Below are 21,703 nucleotides of genomic sequence, written 5' to 3'. Positions count from 1 at the left end.
AGAGATGCAGCCAAGAGGCCCATGATCACTCTGGATGAACTGCAGAGATCTACAGCTGAGGTGGGAGACTCTGTCCATTGGACAACAATCAGTCGTATATTGCACAAATCTGGCCTTTATGGAAGAGTGGCAAGAAGAAAGCCATTTCTTAAAGATATCCATAAAAAGTGTTGTTTAAAGTTTGCCACAAGCCACCTGGGAGACACACCAAACATGTGGAAGAAGGTGCTCTGGTCAGATGAAACCAAAATTGAACTTTTTGGCAACAATGCAAAACGTTATGTTTGGCGTAAAAGCAACACAGCTCATCACCCTGAATACACCATCCCCACTGTCAAACATGGTGGTGGCAGCATCATGGTTTGGGCCTGCTTTTCTTCAGCAGGGACAGGGAAGATGGTTAAAATTGATGGGAAGATGGATAGAGCCAAATACAGGACCATTCTGGAAGAAAACCTGATGGAGTCTGCAAAAGACCTGAGACTGGGACGGAGATTTGTCTTCCAACAAGACAATGATCCAAAACATAAAGCAAAATCTACAATGGAATGGTTCAAAAATAAACATATCCAGGTGTTAGAATGGCCAAGTCAAAGTCCAGACCTGAATCCAATTGAGAATCTGTGGAAGGAACTGAAAACTGCTGTTCACAAATGCTCTCCATCCAACCTCACTGAGCTCGAGCTGTTTTGCAAGGAGGAATGGGAAAAAATGTCAGTCTCTCGATGTGCAAAACTGATAAACTGATACATACCCCAAGCGACTTACAGCTGTAATCGCAGCAAAAGGTGGCGCTACAAAGTATTAACTTAAGGGGGCTGAATAATTTTGCACGCCCAATTTTTCAGTTTTTGATTTGTTAAAAAAGTTTGAAATATCCAATAAATGTCGTTCCACTTCATGATTGTGTCCCACTTGTTGTTGATTCTTCACAAACAAATACAGTTTTATATCTTTATGTTTGAAGCCTGAAATGTGGCAAAAGGTCGCAAAGTTCAAGGGGGCCGAATACTTTCGCAAGGCACTGTATATAGCCCTTCGTACTGCTGTACTGCTGTACAGAATCCCAGCCTGAAACCCCAAACAGCAAGCAATGCAGGTGTTGAAGCACGTTGGAAAAACTCCATAGAAAGGCCAAAACCTAGAGAGGAACCAGGCTATGAGGGGTGGCCAGTCCTCTTCTGGCTGTGCCGGGTGGAGATTATAACAGGACATGGCCAAGATGTTCAAATGTTCATAAATTACCAGCATGGTCAAATAATAGGTCTGGGACAGGTAGCACGTCCGGTGAACAGGTCAGGGTTCCATAGCCGCAGGCAGAACAGTTGAAACTGGAGCAGCAGCATATTTATACCATTTTTATCTTTCTGTGTCCAGTATGAAGGAAAGTTAGAGGTAGTTTCGTGACCCAAAGCTAACTAGCTTTAGAGCAATGACTGCTAGCAGATACCAGTAGACTTCCAGTCATTGCGATAACGCTAAAATCTTGAAGTATCCCTTTAAGGATCCTGTGCGGTACAAAAGCTGTTGTGTTGCAACAATAATAAAACAAAGAAATAAGCAGATGTCCTTTTTTGTCAATCTTTCTTGCCTAGTTTACTAGGCTATTATTAGCCTACTGGAAAGGAATGTGCAAATAGACAAATAAGAAAATCCACTACAGACAACACTTTGACAGCACGGGAGCTGCATGCAAACCCGCAGCTCTGCAGTGCACCGACTGCGCAGGGTGTAGAGATTACTCCCTCTTGTTCAACCAATCCCAGACACCATTTTATTTTGTTGAATGTCACACATATAATATATTCCTCTATTTTATGGTGTTCTGACTTATTAAACGGTGGGATATCAATAAAATAAGTATTGTAAACATATTATCCGTAATGTCCAGCGAATTTAGTGCCCGAAATCAGGCGTTTTAGTCTTAAGATGTATAAATTCCATAAATGTAACTGCAAAAGGGACTCCAGAGTGGCGCAGTGATCTAAGGCACTGCATCGCAGTGCTGGCTGTGCCACTAGAGATCCTGGTTCGAGTCCAGACTCTGTTGCAGCTGGCAGCGACCAGGAGACCCATGGGGCAGTGCACAATTGGCCCAGTGTCGTCCAGGTTAGGGGAGGGTTTGTCCCGCAAGGATGTACTTGTCCCATTGCACACTAGCAACTCCTGTGGTGGGCTGGGTGCAGTGTACACTGACATGGTCACCAGGTGTATGGTGTTAAGATAGCAGTGTGGCTTGGCTGGGTTGTGTTTCGGGGGACGCTTGACCTTTGCCTCTCCTGAGTCTGTACGGGAGTTGCACCAATTGGAAGTCTACTGGTATCTGCTACCAGTCTTTGCTCTAAAGCTAGCTTTAAAAAACAATAATTTCAACTGCAAAGCTAGTGCCTTAGCACTTGTCGGTAGTTTTGAAAAACTGCAAACAGGAAATCATAAGATTGATTGACTTTCTGGGGTCAACTTCTGGGGGAAGTGGAAGCAACTTTTGTTTTTTTACAACTGAAAGAGATCCAACTTCCACATCCAACGGGGAAAAATAAAGTACCCTACTTCTCTCTATTTTTTATTTAAAAAATATATAGATATATTTAACCTTTATTTAACTAGGCAAGTCAGTTAAGAACAAATTCTTATTTACAATGATGGCCTAGGAACAGTGGGTTAACTGCCTTGTTCAGGGGCAGAACGACAGATTTGTACCTTGTCGGTTACTGGCCCAATGCTCTAACCACTAGGCTACCTGCCTCCCCTCTAACCACTAGGCTACCTGCCTCCCCTCTAACCACGAGTCCTCCATCAGTATCTTAAGAAAACAAGCACAACTAGATTTTTACAAAGTGGCCGAAATGCCACGTCCACTTATGTTAGTACTGTAACGACCCTGAGTTTATAAGCGCGGATATCGACTCTGCCGGTCGAGCATGCTTTTGCGGCACAGTAAATAGCGCGCTGGACTTCTGGCTAGAAGGTCAACGGTTCGAGACCTGCTCCCTGCTGTTTCAGTACAGTAAATTCATAACAACCTAACCATTACGAAACTTCTAATCGATCAAATAGGCCTCACGTAGCAACGGTTGTTGTTTAGAAAAATCGGGTTGATTCTAGCAGTGGTGTGTTCTACATGGTTGATAAAGTTTTGCCATTTTGAGTTCTTCCGGGAATCAGGAGTCAGCTGACTAGGGCTCGTCACTAGTTACCACAGCCACACAGTCATAAACCCCGCCTGTTTCTAAAATATATATTCTTAAAATGTGATTATAAACCTAACCGTAACCACACTACGAACCATACGTCTAAACCTAACCCAAAATTAAGCCCCCAAAACACATTTCTTTAAAAAAAAATACAATTTTACGACATAGCCAATTTTCACTTTGTGACTGTGGTAACTATCGGAAAACACTAGAAAAAACTGAACAAGACAACAGTGCAACGTTATGGTAAGTTGTCTTATTTCCTCTTTTCAAACGTATTCACTTGCTATCTCTTCATTGCAATAACTGTTGGAGGTTATTCGCCGTTATAGTTACGGTTATAACGTCTTTTGTCGTTACCTAGCTAAACATCCATAAGCTGACAGAGCCTGTTCGAGTAAACAACTACAGTGAAAGCTAGCTAGCCTAGTTTAGCTAATAAGCTAGCTATCCTGCTAACAAACTAACTTGACAGATGGGGGGGTTGGCTTGCTACTGCACTTCCTGATGAAACATTACTTAGGAAGCTACCTGGCTTGCTAACTTAACATTTTGCGAACGTACTAGCTAGTAGCAAGTCCAATGTCACATATATTATATTTACAATTTCGTCAAAGAAAATGTCTGTGGTTTCGTTTCTTGGAAGCCTTGCTAAATGCACAGTTCATGTTTACATCTTGCTTGGATGCATTACTCCAGCTGAACCGCCAAAGATAATCATACACTGGAAATGAATCCCCAGGTACACAAATCACAATACAGTGCTTGGCCATTCAGAGAACAACCGCTTACGAACAAAAACGTCAAAAACCTATTGGACATGGTTCTACACTGAACAAAAATATAAACGCAACATGCAATTTTTTTTTCTTTTTTCTGAGTTACAGTTCATTTAAGGAAATCAATCCATTTCAATAAACTAGACGTGTCTGTAGGCAGCCCGGTACCAGCCTGACTAGACGTGTCTGTAGGCAGCCCGGTACCAGCCTGACTAGACGTGTCTGTAGGCAGCCCGGTACCAGCCTGACTAGACGTGTCTGTAGGCAGCCCGGTACCAGCCTGACTAGACGTGTCTGTAGGCAGCCCGGTACCAGCCTGACTAGACGTGTCTGTAGGCAGCCCGGTACCAGCCTGACTAGACGTGTCTGTAGGCAGCCCGGTACCAGCCTGACTAGACGTGTCTGTAGGCAGCCCGGTACCAGCCTGACTAGACGTGTCTGTAGGCAGCCCGGTACCAGCCTGACTAGACGTGTCTGTAGGCAGCCCGGTACCAGCCTGACTAGACGTGTCTGTAGGCAGCCCGGTACCAGCCTGACTAGACGTGTCTGTAGGCAGCCCGGTACCAGCCTGACTAGACGTGTCTGTAGGCAGCCCGGTACCAGCCTGACTAGACGTGTCTGTAGGCAGCCCGGTACCAGCCTGACTAGACGTGTCTGTAGGCAGCCCGGTACCAGCCTGACTAGACGTGTCTGTAGGCAGCCTGACTAGACGTGTCTGTAGGCAGCCTGACTAGACGTGTCTGTAGGCAGCCCGGTACCAGCCTGACTAGACGTGTCTGTAGGCAGCCCGGTACCAGCCTGACTAGACGTGTCTGTAGGCAGCCCGGTACCAGCCTGACTAGATGTGTCTGTAGGCTGCCCGGTACCAGCCTGACTAGACGTGTCTGTAGGCAGCCCGGTACCAGCCTGACTAGACGTGTCTGTAGGCAGCCCGGTACCAGCCTGACTAGATGTGTCTGTAGGCAGCCCGGTACCAGCCTGACTAGACGTGTCTGTAGGCAGCCCGGTACCAGCCTGACTAGACGTGTCTGTAGGCAGCCCGGTACCAGCCTGACTAGACGTGTCTGTAGGCAGCCCGGTACCAGTTTAAACATGAATGGAAGTACTTTAGTTCAAAAATATATATATATAAATAAGTGGTTAAATATTTTTTTAACAAATCCTACAAAGTCCTCATCTTTGTTATTTCTCTCAGATATAGGACAGCCACTTCAAAACATACGTCCATTTGATGATCCCTCACCGACTTTATCACAGTCGCAACTGACAGTATTTTTCAGTTCCAACCCATTTCTGGCGGCCTCAAGTTTCCAAAAACCACAAGCGATGCATGTTTAACATTCAGACCGAATGTCTGGCCTCTTAAAGTCCCCTGGAAGAAGATGCCTCATCAATCGGTGCTAAAGGTTGTTGGCCTCTATGAATGGGGCAGGCAAGGGGTTCATAATAATGATAATAATAATAAAAGCTATTTGTTTCAATTGTTCTGTCTTTCCAGAGCGGTGAGGACTGGAATATGTGAACATTGTACAGTGCTGGTGATATATAACCCACCATTGAAGATGCCTGCGGTGTCCCGCGGGGCGAAGGACTTGTACCTCTCTACTAACCTGGGGGACCTCAACAAGAAAGCTGAAGTCAAGCCTGACAAAATCAACACCAGGAGGTAAGCTGTTGTTCTGGCATGGATGTCATTTAAATGGTCCTGGTAACAGGCCTATTGTTCTGGCATGGATGTCATTTAAACAGGCCTGTTACCAGGACCATACAGACACTGGCTGGACACAACAGGCCTGTTACCAGGATCATACGGACACTGCTCTTGGTAACAGGCCTGTGTTCAATTCTCCAGCTATGTTCTATTGTGTGTTCCAGCTATGTCCTATTGTGTGTTCCAGCTATGTCCTTTTGTGTGTTCCAGCTATGTCCTTTTGTGTGTTCCAGCTATGTCCAGAGTGTATGGTAAATGTTCTGTTGTGTTTTCCAGCTATGTCCAGAGTGTATGGTAAATGTTCTGTTGTGTGTTCCAGCTATGTCCAGAGTGTATGGTAAATGTTCTGTTGTGTTTTCCAGCTATGTCCAGAGTGTATGGTAAATGTTCTGTTGTGTGTTCCAGCTATGTCCAGAGTGTATGGTAAATGTTCTGTTGTGTGTTCCAGCTATGTCCAGAGTGTATGGTAAATGTTCTGTTGTGTGTTCCAGCTATGTCCAGAGTGTATGGTAAATGTTCTGTTGTGTGTTCCAGCTATGTCCAGAGTGTATGGTAAATGTTCTGTTGTGTGTTCCAGCTATGTCCAGAGTGTATGGTAAATGTTCTGTTGTGTGTTCCAGCTATGTCCAGAGTGTATGGTAAATGTTCTGTTGTGTGTTCCAGCTATGTCCAGAGTGTATGGTAAATGTTCTGTTGTGTGTTCCAGCTATGTCCAGAGTGTATGGTAAATGTTCTGTTGTGTGTTCCAGCTATGTCCAGAGTGTATGGTAAATGTTCTGTTGTGTGTTCCAGCTATGTCCAGAGTGTATGGTAAATGTTCTGTTGTGTGTTCCAGCTATGTCCAGAGTGTATGGTAAATGTTCTGTTGTGTGTTCCAGCTATGTCCAGAGTGTATGGTAAATGTTCTGTTGTGTGTTCCAGCTATGTCCAGAGTGTATGGTAAATGTTCTGTTGTGTGTTCCAGCTATGTCCAGAGTGTATGGTAAATGTTCTGTTGTGTGTTCCAGCTATGTCCAGAGTGTATGGGAAATGTTCTGTTGTGTGTTCCAGCTATGTCCAGAGTGTATGGTAAATGTTCTGTTGTGTTTTCCAGCTATGTCCAGAGTGTATGGTAAATGTTCTGTTGTGTTTTCCAGCTATGTCCAGAGTGTATGGTAAATGTTCTGTTGTGTTTTCCAGCTATGTCCAGAGTGTATGGTAAATGTTCTGTTGTGTGTTCCAGCTATGTCCAGAGTGTATGGTAAATGTTCTGTTGTGTGTTCCAGCTATGTCCAGAGTGTATGGTAAATGTTCTGTTGTGTGTTCCAGCTATGTCCAGAGTGTATGGTAAATGTTCTGTTGTGTGTTCCAGCTATGTCCAGAGTGTATGGTAAATGTTCTGTTGTGTGTTCCAGCTATGTCCAGAGTGCCTGTAAGATCTTCAAGGCTGCGGAGGAGTGTCGACTGGATGGAGACGAGGAGAAGGCCTATGTTCTCTACATGAAATACCTAACGGTTTATGATCTCATCAAGAAGAGGCCCGACTTCAAGCAGCAACAGGTACCACCCATGAATACGACCCATGTTTTGCTACTCAGACCACAGAGGGAGTTCAAGCCATACGATATGTGTTAAAGGAGACTGGGAGCTCCCACCTCCCCATGTATTCAGTGGGTTTTCAGACTGTAGGAATGTAATGGGGGGCACAGCGTGTAGAGGGGAGAACAGGGGGGGGGGGAAGTAGTGGGTGAAGAGGGATTCAACCCCATGCCGACACGGGCTGTGTGCTTGTAGACTGCAGAACTAGTGATGAGCCACACTCCCACACGGGACTGTTATGATACTGGCCATATTGAGGGTTCGAACTGTACGAGGAAAAGGCTTCCTACCGTGATTTCACGCTCTATTGATTTCCCGATTGGTTATAGATTAGTACTGTCTTAGTCGAAGTGGGATGCTGCTGGTTTCACATTAACCATCAAAACTAAAGGTACTTGATTTTCCTGATTGGTTATAGATTAGTACTGTCTTAGTCGAAGTGGGATGCTGCTGGTTTCACATTAACCATCAAAACTAAAGGTACTTGATTTTCCTGATTGGTTATAGATTAGTACTGTCTTAGTCGAAGTGGGATGCTGCTGGTTTCACATTAACCATCAAAACTAAAGGTACTTGATTTTCCTGATTGGTTATAGATTAGTACTGTCTTAGTCGAAGTGGGATGCTGCTGGTTTCACATTAACCATCAATACTAAAGGTACTTGATTTTCCTGATTGGTTATAGATTAGTACTGTCTTAGTCGAAGTGGGATGCTGCTGGTTTCACATTAACCATCAATACTAAAGGTACTTGATTTTCCTGATTGGTTATAGATTAGTACTGTCTTAGTCGAAGTGGGATGCTACTGGTTTCACATTAACCATCAAAACTAAAGGTACTTGATTTTCCTGATTGGTTATAGATTAGTACTGTCTTAGTCGAAGTGGGATGCTGCTGGTTTCACATTAACCATCAAAACTAAAGGTACTTGATTTTCCCGATTGGTTATAGATTAGTACTGTCTTAGTCGAAGTGGGATGCTGCTGGTTTCACATTAACCATCAAAACTAAAGGTACTTGATTTTTGCTGACATTGTGAAAAGTAATTCTGTTTGGCAACGACACAATGTATTGATTTTGGCTAGCTGTTTTTTTTCCGTTGTTGAGACCGCTGTCATCTGAAGCACCTTTCCTCTCTGTTGTCCAAGGAGTTCTTCCTGTCCGTGCTGGGGCCCACCAGCTTTAAAAAAGCCATAGAAGAAGCCGAGAAACTCTCTGAAAGCCTTAAACTCAGGTTGGTGTGTTGTCGTCATTTATTCACAGACATTACGTTCACTATGTGCACTTTGTACTGGATGTTAGTAAATCAACTGGTATTCAGTTGGCATAGGTTTTAGCTGACCTTCAATAACCCTGAATGGTTTGAAGGAGACCATGGACTTTACCAAAGACGGAGATACGTTGATTTGAAGCTATAGAATCTCAGCCTGATGCTTCTACAGGTTACTGTTTCTGTTTTTGTGTGTGTGTGTGTGTGTGTGTGTGTGTGTGTGTGTGTGTGTGCGTGTTTAGGTACGAGGAAGTCGAGGTTCGCAAAAAGCTTGAGGAGAAAGAGAGACAAGAGGAGAAGAAAAGGAGGGAGGATAAGATGGAGAAAGATGGAGGGAGGGCATCTCCAAAAGCAGGGAAAGAGATCAAGAAGGTAGGTCCCTGAATGATGACGAGGACACAACAGCTCTATCGAAGGCTGTGAGGTTGATACATAAGCTCAGATAAGCAAGTGGTACTGGAAAAATAAATGTCTGTGAGCACCACCCCTGTCGACACCACCCATGTCACCACCCGTTGCCGACACCACCCGTTGTCGACACCACCCATGTCACCACCCGTTGCCGACACCACCCGTTGTCGACACCACCCATGTCAGCACCAGTTGTCGACACCACCCATGTCAGCACCAGTTGTCGATAACACCCATGTCAGCACCAGTTGTCGACACCACCCATGTCAGCACCAGTTGTTGACACCACCCATGTCAGCACCAGTTGTCGACACCACCCATGTCAGCACCAGTTGTTGACACCACCCATGTCAGCACCAGTTGTTGACACCAACCATGTCACCACCCGTTGTTGACACCACCCATGTCAGCACCAGTTGTTGACACCACCCATGTCAGCACCAGTTGTTGACACCACCCATGTCAGCACCAGTTGTTGACACCACCCATGTCAGCACCAGTTGTCGACACCACCCCTGTCTACACCAGTTGTCGACACCACCCCTGTCAGCACCAGTTGTTGTGGTCTCAGTTGGTCCTTTAAGATGCTGTGGTCTCAGTTGTAATGTTCTGTGTTCTAGGTAAAAGAGCAGAAGGAGTTGAAAAATGTAACTTCAAAAGGTAAGGATGGTTACCAGCAAACTGACTCAAATGCTTTTTAAAAAGTTTCAGAATTGGAGGTAATACGAAGTTATGACATGAATATAAGTTGTTTTACACAACAGGTTGATATTTATTGATTTATCCATCTTTTATTATCCCTACCTCCCTCCCTCCGTACCTCCCTCCCTCCGTACCTCCCTCCCTCCGGACCTCCCTCCCTCCGGACCTCCCTCCCTACCTCCCTCCGTACCTCCCTCCCTCCCTCTGTACCTCCCTCCCTACCTCCCTCCGTACCTACCTCCCTCCCTACCTCCCTCCGGACCTCCCTCGCTCCCTCCGTACCTCCCTCCCTCCCTCTGTACCTCCCTCCCTCCCTCTGTACCTCCCTCCCTCCCTCTGTACCTCCCTCCCTTCCTCCCTCCCTCCGTACCTCCCTCCCTCCCTCCCTCTGTACCTCCCTCCCTCCCTCTGTACCTCCCTCCCTCCCTCTGTACCTCCCTCTGTACCTCCCTCCCTCTGTACCTCCCTCCCTCCCTCCGTACCTCCCTCCCTCCCTCTGTACCTCCCTCCCTACCTCCCTCCCTCCCTCCGTACCTCCCCTCCCTACCTCCCTCCCTCTGTACCTCCCTCCGTACCTCCCTTCCTCCCTCCCTCCGTACCTCCCTTCCTCCCTCCCTCCGTACCTCCCTCCCTCCCTCTGTACCTCCCTCCCTCCCTCTGTACCTCCCTCCCTCCCTCTGTACCTCCCTCCCTCCCTCTGTACCTCCCTCTGTACCTCCCTCCCTCCCTCTGTACCTCCCTCCCTCCCTCTGTCCCTCCCTACCTCCCTCCCTCCCTCTGTACCTCCATCCCTACCTCCCTTCCTCCCTCCCTCTATACCTCCCTCCCTACCTCCCTCCCTCCCTCTGTACCTCCCTCCCTCCCTACCTCCCTCCCTCTGTACCTCCCTCCCTCTGTACCTCCCTCCCTCTGTACCTCCCTCCCTCCGTACCTCCCTCCCTCCCTCCCTCTGTACCTCCCTCCCTCCCTCTGTACCTCCCTCCCTCCCTCCCTCCCTCTGTACCTCCCTCCCTCCCTCCCTCCCTCTGTACCTCCCTCCCTCCCTCTGTACCTCCCTCTGTACCTCCCTCCCTCCCTCTGTACCTCCCTCCCTCTGTACCTCCCTCCCTCCCTAGCTGCGGTGTCTGCAGGAGGGATCACAGCAGAGGGGTTGTTCAAGATGATGAGGGACCAGGCCATTACGGTCATTGTGATGGACGCTCGCTGCCTCCGAGACTTCCAGGACTCACAGATCCAGGTCCCCACCCAGACCGTCATCAGTGTCCCAGAGGAGGCTATCAACCCTGGGTACGGAGGGAGCGATGGGTGGAGGGTTGTATGGTTGATCCAGGTCTCCACTCTGACCATGCCCAAATAAATGTATTAAAAACGACTAATAATCACTACGGGCTACAAGCTGTCTTCTCTGGGGCCACATTCAGCCCATGGGCCGTGTGTTGTGCACCCCTCCACAGGGTAACAGGTCATCATTCTGTTCCCACAGCATCACAGTGAACCAGATTGAGGCCAATCTACCTGATGCGTCCAGAGAGACGTGGAAGAGACGGGGGTTCGTAGATTACATCATCCTACTGGACTGGTTCAGCTCTGTTACTGACCTCAAACTGGGAAGCACCTTACAAAGCCTCAAAGATGCTCTCTACAAGGTAACATAACATAGGAATGTGTGTTCCCTGCAATGCTTCCTCAGTCAGTGTGTTTCCATTGAGGTAATGTGTGTTTCCATTGAGGTAATGTGTGTTTCCATTGAGGTAATGTGTGTTTCCATTGAGGTAATGTGTGTTTCCATTGAGGTAATGTGTGTTTCCATTGAGGTAATGTGTGTTTCCATTGAGGTAATGTGTGTTACCTCAGTCAGTGTGTTTCCATTGAGGTAATGTGTGTTTCCATTGAGGTAATGTGTGTTTCCATTGAGGTAATGTGTGTTTCATTGAGGTAATGTGTGTTTCCTCAGCCAGTGTGTTTAATTGAGGTAATGTGTGTTTAATTGAGGTAATGTGTGTTTCCATTGAGGTAATGTGTGTTTCCTCAGCCAGTGTGTTTCCATTGAGGTAATGTGTTTAATTGAGGTAATGTGTTTAATTGAGGTAATGTGTGCCTCACAGTGGGACAGTACCACTATCCTGCGTAGTGAGCCCATGGTTCTGGAGGGAGGCTATGAGAGCTGGCTCCTCTTCTACCCCATGTACACATCCAACGCCAAAGTCAGACCGCCCCGAACACACAGCTACAGCACCCTCCCACAGCGTGAGTACCACTTACCTTAACCCTAACCCCCGAACACACAGCTATAACACCCTCCCACAGTGTGAGTACCCCTTAACCCTCACTTTAACCCTCACCCTAAACCCCCGAACACACAGCTATAACACCCTCCCACAGCGTGAGTACCCCTTAACCCTCACCCTAACCCCCCGAACACACAGCTATAACACCCTCCCACAGCGTGAGTACCCCTTAACCCTTACCTTAACCCTCACCCTACCCCCCCGAACACACAGCTATAACACCCTCCCACAGCGTGAGTACCCCTTAACCCTTACCTTAACCCTCACCCTACCCCCCCGAACACACAGCTATAACACCCTCCCACAGCGTGAGTACCCCTTACCCCTTAACCCTTACCTTAACCCTCACCCTAACCCCCGAACACACAGCTATAACACCCTCCCACAGCGTGAGTACCCCTTAACCCTCACCCTAACCCCCCGAACATACAGCTATAACTCCCTCCCACAGCGTGAGTACCCCTTAACCCTCACCTTAACCCTCACCCCCAAACACACAGCTACCGCACCCTCCCACAGCGTGAGTACCCCTTAACCCTTACCTTAACCCTCACCCTAAACCCCCGAACATACAGCTATAACACCCTCCCACAGCGTGAGTACCCCTTAACCCTCATCCTAACCCCCGAACACACAGCTACAGCACCCTCCCACAGCGTGAGTACCCCTTAACCCTTACCTTAACCCTCACCCTAACCCCCGAACACACAGCTATAACACCCTCCCACAGCGTGAGTACCCCTTAACCCTCACCCTACCCCCCCCCGAACACACAGCTATAACACCCTCCCACAGCGTGAGTACCCCTTAACCCTCACCCTAACCCCCCGAACACACAGCTATAACACCCTCCCACAGCGTGAGTACCCCTTAACCCTCACCCTACCCCCCCCCGAACACACAGCTATAACACCCTCCCACAGCGTGAGTACCCCTTAACCCTCACCCTAACCCCCCGAACACACAGCTATAACACCCTCCCACAGCGTGAGTACCCCTTAACCCTTACCTTAACCCTCACCCCCCGAACACACAGCTATAACACCCTCCCACAGCGTGAGTACCCCTTAACCCTCACCCTAACCCCCCGAACACACAGCTATAACACCCTCCCACAGCGTGAGTACCCCTTAACCCTTACCTTAACCCTCACCCCCCGAACACACAGCTATAACACCCTCCCACAGCCGACCACATTCACACATTTCTGTCTGTACCCCAAACACACCACAGCACTGAGCTATTCGCCGTTCAGGCAAGAAATACAGCCGGTAGGACTCTGCCTGCAGAAATACAGCCGGTAGGACTCTGCCTGCAGAAATACAGCCGGTAGGACTCTGCCTGTAGAAATACAGCCGGTATGAAATACAGCCGGTAGGACTCTGCCTGTAGAAATACAGCCGGTAGGACTCTGCCTGTAGAAATACAGCCGGTAGGACTCTGCCTGTAGAAATACAGCCGGTAGGACTCTGCCTGTAGAAATACAGCCGGTAGGACTCTGCCTGCAGAAATACAGCAGGGCGGACTCTGCCTGTAGAAATACAGCCGGTAGGACTCTGCCTGCAGAAATACAGCCGGTAGGACTCTGCCTGTAGAAATACAGCCGGTAGGACTCTGCCTGTAGAAATACAGCCGGTAGGACTCTGCCTGTAGAAATACAGCCGGTAGGACTCTGCCTGCAGAAATACAGCCGGTAGGACTCTGCCTGTAGAAATACAGCCGGTAGGACTCTGCCTGTAGAAATACAGCCGGTATGAAATACAGCCGGTAGGACTCTGCCTGCAGAAATACAGCCGGTAGGACTCTGCCTGCAGAAATACAGCCGGTAGGACTCTGCCTGTAGAAATACAGCCGGTAGGACTCTGCCTGCAGAAATACAGCCGGTAGGACTCTGCCTGTAGAAATACAGCCGGTAGGACTCTGCCTGTAGAAATACAGCCGGTATGAAATACAGCCGGTAGGACTCTGCCTGCAGAAATACAGCCGGTAGGACTCTGCCTGTAGAAATACAGCCGGTAGGACTCTGCCTGTAGAAATACAGCCGGTATGAAATACAGCCGGTAGGACTCTGCCTGTAGAAATACAGCCGGTATGAAATACAGCCGGTAGGACTCTGCCTGCAGAAATACAGCTGGTAGGACTCTGCCTGTAGAAATACAGCCGGTAGGACTCTGCCTGTAGAAATACAGCCGGTATGAAATACAGCCGGTAGGACTCTGCCTGTAGAAATACAGCCGGTAGGACTCTGCCTGTAGAAATACAGCCGGTAGGACTCTGCCTGTAGAAATACAGCCGGTAGGACTCTGCCTGCAGAAATACAGCTGGTAGGACTCTGCCTGTAGAAATACAGCCGGTATGAAATACAGCCGGTAGGACTCTGCCTGCAGAAATACAGCCGGTAGGACTCTGCCTGTAGAAATACAGCCGGTAGGACTCTGCCTGTAGAAATACAGCCGGTAGGACTCTGCCTGTAGAAATACAGCAGGTAGGACTCTGCCTGTAGAAATACAGCCGGTATGAAATACAGCCGGTAGGACTCTGCCTGTAGAAATACAGCCGGTAGGACTCTGCCTGTAGAAATATAGCCGGTAGGACTCTGCCTGTAGAAATACAGCCGGTAGGACTCTGCCTGCAGAAATACAGCCGGTAGGACTCTGCCTGTAGAAATACAGCCGGTAGGACTCTGCCTGTAGAAATACAGCCGGTATGAAATACAGCCGGTAGGACTCTGCCTGCAGAAATACAGCCGGTAGGACTCTGCCTGTAGAAATACAGCCGGTAGGACTCTGCCTGTAGAAATACAGCCGGTATGAAATACAGCCGGTAGGACTCTGCCTGTAGAAATACAGCCGGTAGGACTCTGCCTGTAGAAATACAGCCGGTAGGACTCTGCCTGTAGAAATACAGCCGGTAGGACTCTGCCTGTAGAAATACAGCCGGTAGGACTCTGCCTGCAGAAATACAGCTGGTAGGACTCTGCCTGTAGAAATACAGCCGGTAGGACTCTGCCTGTAGAAATACAGCCGGTATGAAATACAGCCGGTAGGACTCTGCCTGCAGAAATACAGCCGGTAGGACTCTGCCTGTAGAAATACAGCCGGTAGGACTCTGCCTGTAGAAATACAGCCGGTAGGACTCTGCCTGTAGAAATACAGCAGGTAGGACTCTGCCTGTAGAAATACAGCCGGTATGAAATACAGCCGGTAGGACTCTGCCTGTAGAAATACAGCCGGTAGGACTCTGCCTGTAGAAATACAGCCGGTAGGACTCTGCCTGTAGAAATACAGCCGGTAGGACTCTGCCTGTAGAAATACAGCCGGTAGGACTCTGCCTGTAGAAATACAGCCGGTAGGACTCTGCCTGCAGAAATACAGCCGGTAGGACTCTGCCTGTAGAAATACAGCCGGTAGGACTCTGCCTGTAGAAATACAGCCGGTAGGACTCTGCCTGTAGAAATACAGCCGGTAGGACTCTGCCTGTAGAAATACAGCCGGTAGGACTCTGCCTGTAGAAATACAGCAGGTAGGACTCTGCCTGTAGAAATACAGCCGGTATGAAATACAGCCGGTAGGACTCTGCCTGTAGAAATACAGCCGGTAGGACTCTGCCTGTAGAAATATAGCCGGTAGGACTCTGCCTGCAGAAATACAGCCGGTAGGACTCTGCCTGTAGAAATACAGCCGGTAGGACTCTGCCTGTAGAAATACAGCAGGTAGGACTCTGCCTGTAGAAATACAGCCGGTATGAAATACAGCCGGTAGGACTCTGCCTGTAGAAATACAGCCGGTAGGACTCTGCCTGCAGAAATACAGCCGGTAGGACTCTGCCTGTAGAAATACAGCCGGTAGGACTCTGCCTGTAGAAATACAGCCGGTATGAAATACAGCCGGTAGGACTATGCCTGCAGAAATACAGCCGGTAGGACTCTGCCTGGAGAAATACAGCTGGTAGGACTCTGCCTGTAGAAATACAGCCGGTAGGACTCTGCCTGTAGAAATACAGCCGGTATGAAATACAGCCGGTAGGACTCTGCCTGCAGAAATACAGCCGGTAGGACTCTGCCTGTAGAAATACAGCCGGTAGGACTCTGCCTGTAGAAATACAGCCGGTATGAAATACAGCCGGTAGGACTCTGCCTGTAGAAATACAGCCGGTAGGACTCTGCCTGTAGAAATACAGCCGGTAGGACTCTGCCTGTAGAAATACAGCCGGTAGGACTCTGCCTGTAGAAATACAGCCGGTAGGACTCTGCCTGCAGAAATACAGCCGGTAGGACTCTGCCTGTAGAAATACAGCCGGTAGGACTCTGCCTGTAGAAATATAGCCGGTAGGACTCTGCCTGCAGAAATACAGCCGGTAGGACTCTGCCTGTAGAAATACAGCCGGTAGGACTCTGCCTGTAGAAATACAGCAGGTAGGACTCTGCCTGTAGAAATACAGCCGGTATGAAATACAGCCGGTAGGACTCTGCCTGTAGAAATACAGCCGGTAGGACTCTGCCTGTAGAAATACAGCCGGTAGGACTCTGCCTGCAGAAATACAGCCGGTAGGACTCTGCCTGTAGAAATACAGCCGGTAGGACTCTGCCTGTAGAAATACAGCCGGTATGAAATACAGCCGGTAGGACTCTGCCTGCAGAAATACAGCCGGTAGGACTCTGCCTGTAGAAATACAGCCGGTAGGACTCTGCCTGTAGAAATACAGCCGGTAGGACTCTGCCTGTAGAAATACAGCCGGTATGAAATACAGCCGGTAGGACTCTGCCTGTAGAAATACAGCCGGTAGGACTCTGCCTGTAGAAATACAGCCGGTAGGACTCTGCCTGCAGAAATACAGCTGGTAGGACTCTGCCTGTAGAAATACAGCCGGTAGGACTCTGCCTGTAGAAATACAGCCGGTATGAAATACAGCCGGTAGGACTCTGCCTGCAGAAATACAGCCGGTAGGACTCTGCCTGTAGAAATACAGCCGGTAGGACTCTGCCTGTAGAAATACAGCCGGTAGGACTCTGCCTGTAGAAATACAGCAGGTAGGACTCTGCCTGTAGAAATACAGCCGGTATGAAATACAGCCGGTAGGACTCTACCTGTAGAAATACAGCCGGTAGGACTCTGCCTGTAGAAATACAGCCGGTAGGACTCTGCCTGTAGAAATACAGCCGGTACGACTCTGCCTGTAGAAATACAGCCGGTAGGACTCTGCCTGCAGAAATACAGCCGGTAGGACTCTGCCTGTAGAAATACAGCCGGTAGGACTCTGCCTGTAGAAATACAGCCGGTAGGACTCTGCCTGTAGAAATACAGCCGGTAGGACTCTGCCTGCAGAAATACAGCCGGTAGGACTCTGCCTGTAGAAATACAGCCGGTAGGACTCTGCCTGTAGAAATACAGCCGGTAGGACTCTGCCTGTAGAAATACAGCCGGTAGGACTCTGCCTGTAGAAATACAGCCGGTAGGACTCTGCCTGTAGAAATACAGCAGGTAGGACTCTGCCTGTAGAAATACAGCCGGTATGAAATACAGCCGGTAGGACTCTGCCTGTAGAAATACAGCCGGTAGGACTCTGCCTGTAGAAATATAGCCGGTAGGACTCTGCCTGCAGAAATACAGCCGGTAGGACTCTGCCTGTAGAAATACAGCCGGTAGGACTCTGCCTGTAGAAATACAGCAGGTAGGACTCTGCCTGTAGAAATACAGCCGGTATGAAATACAGCCGGTAGGACTCTGCCTGTAGAAATACAGCCGGTAGGACTCTGCCTGTAGAAATACAGCCGGTAGGACTCTGCCTGCAGAAATACAGCCGGTAGGACTCTGCCTGTAGAAATACAGCCGGTAGGACTCTGCCTGTAGAAATACAGCCGGTATGAAATACAGCCGGTAGGACTCTGCCTGCAGAAATACAGCCGGTAGGACTCTGCCTGTAGAAATACAGCCGGTAGGACTCTGCCTGTAGAAATACAGCCGGTAGGACTCTGCCTGTAGAAATACAGCCGGTATGAAATACAGCCGGTAGGACTCTGCCTGTAGAAATACAGCCGGTAGGACTCTGCCTGTAGAAATACAGCCGGTAGGACTCTGCCTGCAGAAATACAGCTGGTAGGACTCTGCCTGTAGAAATACAGCCGGTAGGACTCTGCCTGTAGAAATACAGCCGGTATGAAATACAGCCGGTAGGACTCTGCCTGCAGAAATACAGCCGGTAGGACTCTGCCTGTAGAAATACAGCCGGTAGGACTCTGCCTGTAGAAATACAGCCGGTAGGACTCTGCCTGTAGAAATACAGCAGGTAGGACTCTGCCTGTAGAAATACAGCCGGTATGAAATACAGCCGGTAGGACTCTACCTGTAGAAATACAGCCGGTAGGACTCTGCCTGTAGAAATACAGCCGGTAGGACTCTGCCTGCAGAAATACAGCTGGTAGGACTCTGCCTGTAGAAATACAGCCGGTAGGACTCTGCCTGTAGAAATACAGCCGGTATGAAATACAGCCGGTAGGACTCTGCCTGCAGAAATACAGCCGGTAGGACTCTGCCTGTAGAAATACAGCCGGTAGGACTCTGCCTGTAGAAATACAGCCGGTAGGACTCTGCCTGTAGAAATACAGCAGGTAGGACTCTGCCTGTAGAAATACAGCCGGTATGAAATACAGCCGGTAGGACTCTACCTGTAGAAATACAGCCGGTAGGACTCTGCCTGTAGAAATACAGCCGGTAGGACTCTGCCTGTAGAAATACAGCCGGTACGACTCTGCCTGTAGAAATACAGCCGGTAGGACTCTGCCTGCAGAAATACAGCCGGTAGGACTCTGCCTGCAGAAATACAGCCGGTAGGACTCTGCCTGTAGAAATACAGCCGGTAGGACTCTGCCTGTAGAAATACAGCCGGTATGAAATACAGCCGGTAGGACTCTGCCTGCAGAAATACAGCCGGTAGGACTCTGCCTGTAGAAATACAGCCGGTAGGACTCTGATCTCATTTTTCTCCTGGTGTAATTGAACCCAGGGTAGGGTAGTAGACATATACAGTGGGGAGAACAAGTATTTGATACACTGCCGATTTAGCAGGTTTTCCTACTTACAAAGCATGTAGAGGTCTGTAATTTTTATCATAGGTACACTTCAACTGTTCGAGATGGAATCTAAAACAAAAATCTCCAAAAAATCACACTGATTTTTAAGTAATTAATTTACACACACACACAGTGGGGCAAAAAAGTATTTAGTCAGCCACCAATTGTGCAAGTTCTCCCACTTAAAAAGATGAGAGAGGCCTGTAATTTTCATCACTTCAACTATGACAGACAAAATGAGAAAGAAAAAAATCCAGAAAATCACATTGTAGAATTTTTTATGAATTTATTTGCAAATTATGTCTGACCCACTGGGAATGTGATGAAAGAAATCAAATCAGAAATAAATAATTCTCTACTATTATTCTGACATTTCACATTCTTAAAATAAAGTGGTGATCCTAACTGACCTAAGACAGGGCATTTTTACTAGGATTAAAAATCAGGAATTATTAACTGAGGTTAAATGTATTTGGCTAAGGTGTATGTGAACTTATATTTCTTATTCCATCCCTTAGATTTGTGTGTATAAGGTAGTTGTGGAATTGTTAGATAGTTCTGACAGTGCAGCACTTAGGAGCACAATTATTTCACTACACTCTCATTAACATCTGTGTATATGTGTGGTATATGGTATGTGACCAATAACATGTGATTTGGTTTAGACCTCTGGATTCAGTTAGAGAGCCAAACCATGACTTCAGTAGGAGTTATTGTATCATTACTTGTTCATGTTTTCTGTTGAGCAGTGAACTTCAGCTACCCGTCACTGGAGGAGCCGAAACCTCCAACCCCTCCTCCCCCCGAGCCGGACCCTGAACCCCAGGCTCCCCCTGCCTCCCTGAGTAGCGTACAGGTGAACGGTGCCCCCCTGGAGGATCTGACCCCCTCCCACCCTCAGACCCCCTCCACATGGATGGAGGCTGACGCCACAGACTCACCCCACACAGGGTTCACTCACCCTGGAGTAGACCACAGCAAGAAGGACCCTGGAGCCGGGCCAGGGACCCCCAGCCAGCCTGGAGGGACAGCCAAGCACATCCCACAGGTTACTGAACGAGCTCATTGTTTGTTTTTATCATTCATTCAATAAATATTTAGCTTTTTAAATATATTAAAAGGATAGTTTACCCAAATCACAAGATGACATTGGTTTCATTATTTATTTATTTTACCTTTTATTTAACTAGGCAAGTCAGTTAAGAACAAATTCTTATTTTCAATGACGGCCCAGGAACAGTGGGTTAACTGCCTTGTTCAAGGGCAAAACGACAGATTTGTGCCTTGTCAACTCGGGGATTTGAACTTGCAACCTTTCGGTTACTAGTCCAACGCTCTAACCACTAGGCGACCCTGCCGCCCCATTACCCTGTAAGCAGTCTATGGACAAGGTTATGACAGCAATCTACGATTTTGGTTTCAAGTCATGGTATCCTTTATTTGAAATGTTTCACGCATCATGTCCAAGTCATCTATAAGTAACTTTGATGAGCTACACAATCAATTTGAGATACTTTAGGTTGATTTGGACATGTCGTGTGGGAAAATGGTCATGTATTAGGTAATTAGGTACCATGGCTTGCATTGGATTTGTGACACAAGTCCTAAAACCAATAGCGTTTTGAAAACAGTGCCAGGGAAAACTAAACTAAATCATGGATCGTTCTCATACATTTATAGACGGCGTACAGGGTAAAGGAAACCAATTGTCATTTGGGTCAACTATCCCTTCAAATATATTTCAAGAGAACGTCACAATGAGATATTGATAGCTTTTTCCTAGTTCTCAATAGTCCAGAAAATCTGTGTTAATGTCAACACTTAACCTGCCCAGGGACTGCGGTTGAAAATTAGCCGGCTGGCTAAAACCGGCACTTTTACAGAAACGTTGATTAATGTGCACTGTCCCTGTAAAAAAAATTAACTCAAACCTTTAATTTCTGCTTTTTATTGTTCTTCAAATGTCTAATTAAAAGCTTAATCCTCCCTGTTTTTTACCCCCCCCCCCCCCCTCTCCTGCCGTTCCTCGCTGCCCCAGATCGACCGTACCAAGAAGCCATCAGTCAGAGTCTCAGATGGGTCTAAAACCCCCCTGGATGCCCTCCCCAGGGACCTGCCTCCCTCCTCCCAGAATGGCCCGTCTGTACCCCAACCCAACCGCTCGGTCAAACCGGCCTTTGACCCGGCGGTGCCTCTGACGGACGAGGAACGAGGTCAGATCCACACAGAGACGGCTGCTCTGATGGAGAAGGCCCGGAGAGAGCAGGAACAACGCAAACAGGAACGCCGCACCGAGGAGGAGTGGAGAGAGAGGGAACACCGGGAGAAGGAAAATGAGGAGATGGAGAGGAGGAAAGAGGAAGAGAACAGGACTCAGGAGAGGAAGAGGTTGGAGAGACACAAGGCAGAGGAGGAGAACGGGGTTAGGGAAGAGCGAGAGAAGAGGGGGAAGGAGCAGAGGGAGGATACGCCGACCAACGGTGATTCTCTGGACTCGCCGGCTCCCAACCGTATCGTCACTGAGATTAAGGTCAGTGTCTCTGTCTATCTGTGGCTGCATTCACTCATGTCATTTAAAGCTTTGGTTTGGTGCACGCATGGGAGGAGGGAGTTTCCACCATCTTCCGTCACACCAGTCCTTTGAGGAGTGAACAATTTCATGGTATCCAATTGGTAGTTAGTCGCTGCAACTCCTGTGCG

The 21,703-nt window shown here is 48.2% G+C and overlaps 1 protein-coding gene across 3 annotated transcripts in view; it reads left to right on the top strand.

The window, feature by feature from the left end:
- Positions 1-3,310: 3,310 nt before the first annotated feature.
- LOC116359597 (ubiquitin carboxyl-terminal hydrolase 8) overlaps positions 3,311-21,703 on the top strand; it is a 54,020-nt gene continuing 35,627 nt past the window's right edge. For 2 of the 3 annotated variants that reach the window (XM_031812477.1, XM_031812475.1), the window contains exons 1-11: positions 3,311-3,440; positions 5,472-5,639; positions 7,079-7,223; positions 8,412-8,497; positions 8,776-8,905; positions 9,565-9,604; positions 10,762-10,933; positions 11,130-11,292; positions 11,752-11,893; positions 19,753-20,051; positions 21,042-21,533. In XM_031812477.1, the coding sequence (XP_031668337.1) occupies positions 5,536-5,639; positions 7,079-7,223; positions 8,412-8,497; positions 8,776-8,905; positions 9,565-9,604; positions 10,762-10,933; positions 11,130-11,292; positions 11,752-11,893; positions 19,753-20,051; positions 21,042-21,533 (1,773 nt within the window). In that variant the 5' untranslated portion in view covers positions 3,311-3,440; positions 5,472-5,535. Of the gene's footprint in view, positions 3,441-5,168; positions 5,380-5,471; positions 5,640-7,078; positions 7,224-8,411; positions 8,498-8,775; positions 8,906-9,564; positions 9,605-10,761; positions 10,934-11,129; positions 11,293-11,751; positions 11,894-19,752; positions 20,052-21,041; positions 21,534-21,703 lie in introns of all 3 variants that reach the window. The other variant, XM_031812476.1, reaches the window with a different exon arrangement.

The sequence above is a fragment of the Oncorhynchus kisutch genome, unplaced genomic scaffold, assembly GCF_002021735.2.
Source record: "Oncorhynchus kisutch isolate 150728-3 unplaced genomic scaffold, Okis_V2 Okis03b-Okis08b_hom, whole genome shotgun sequence".
In the NCBI taxonomy this organism is placed as follows: domain Eukaryota; kingdom Metazoa; phylum Chordata; class Actinopteri; order Salmoniformes; family Salmonidae; genus Oncorhynchus; species Oncorhynchus kisutch.
Note: the sequence above shows the minus strand (reverse complement) of the source record. Positions and strands in the feature narration are given on the sequence as shown.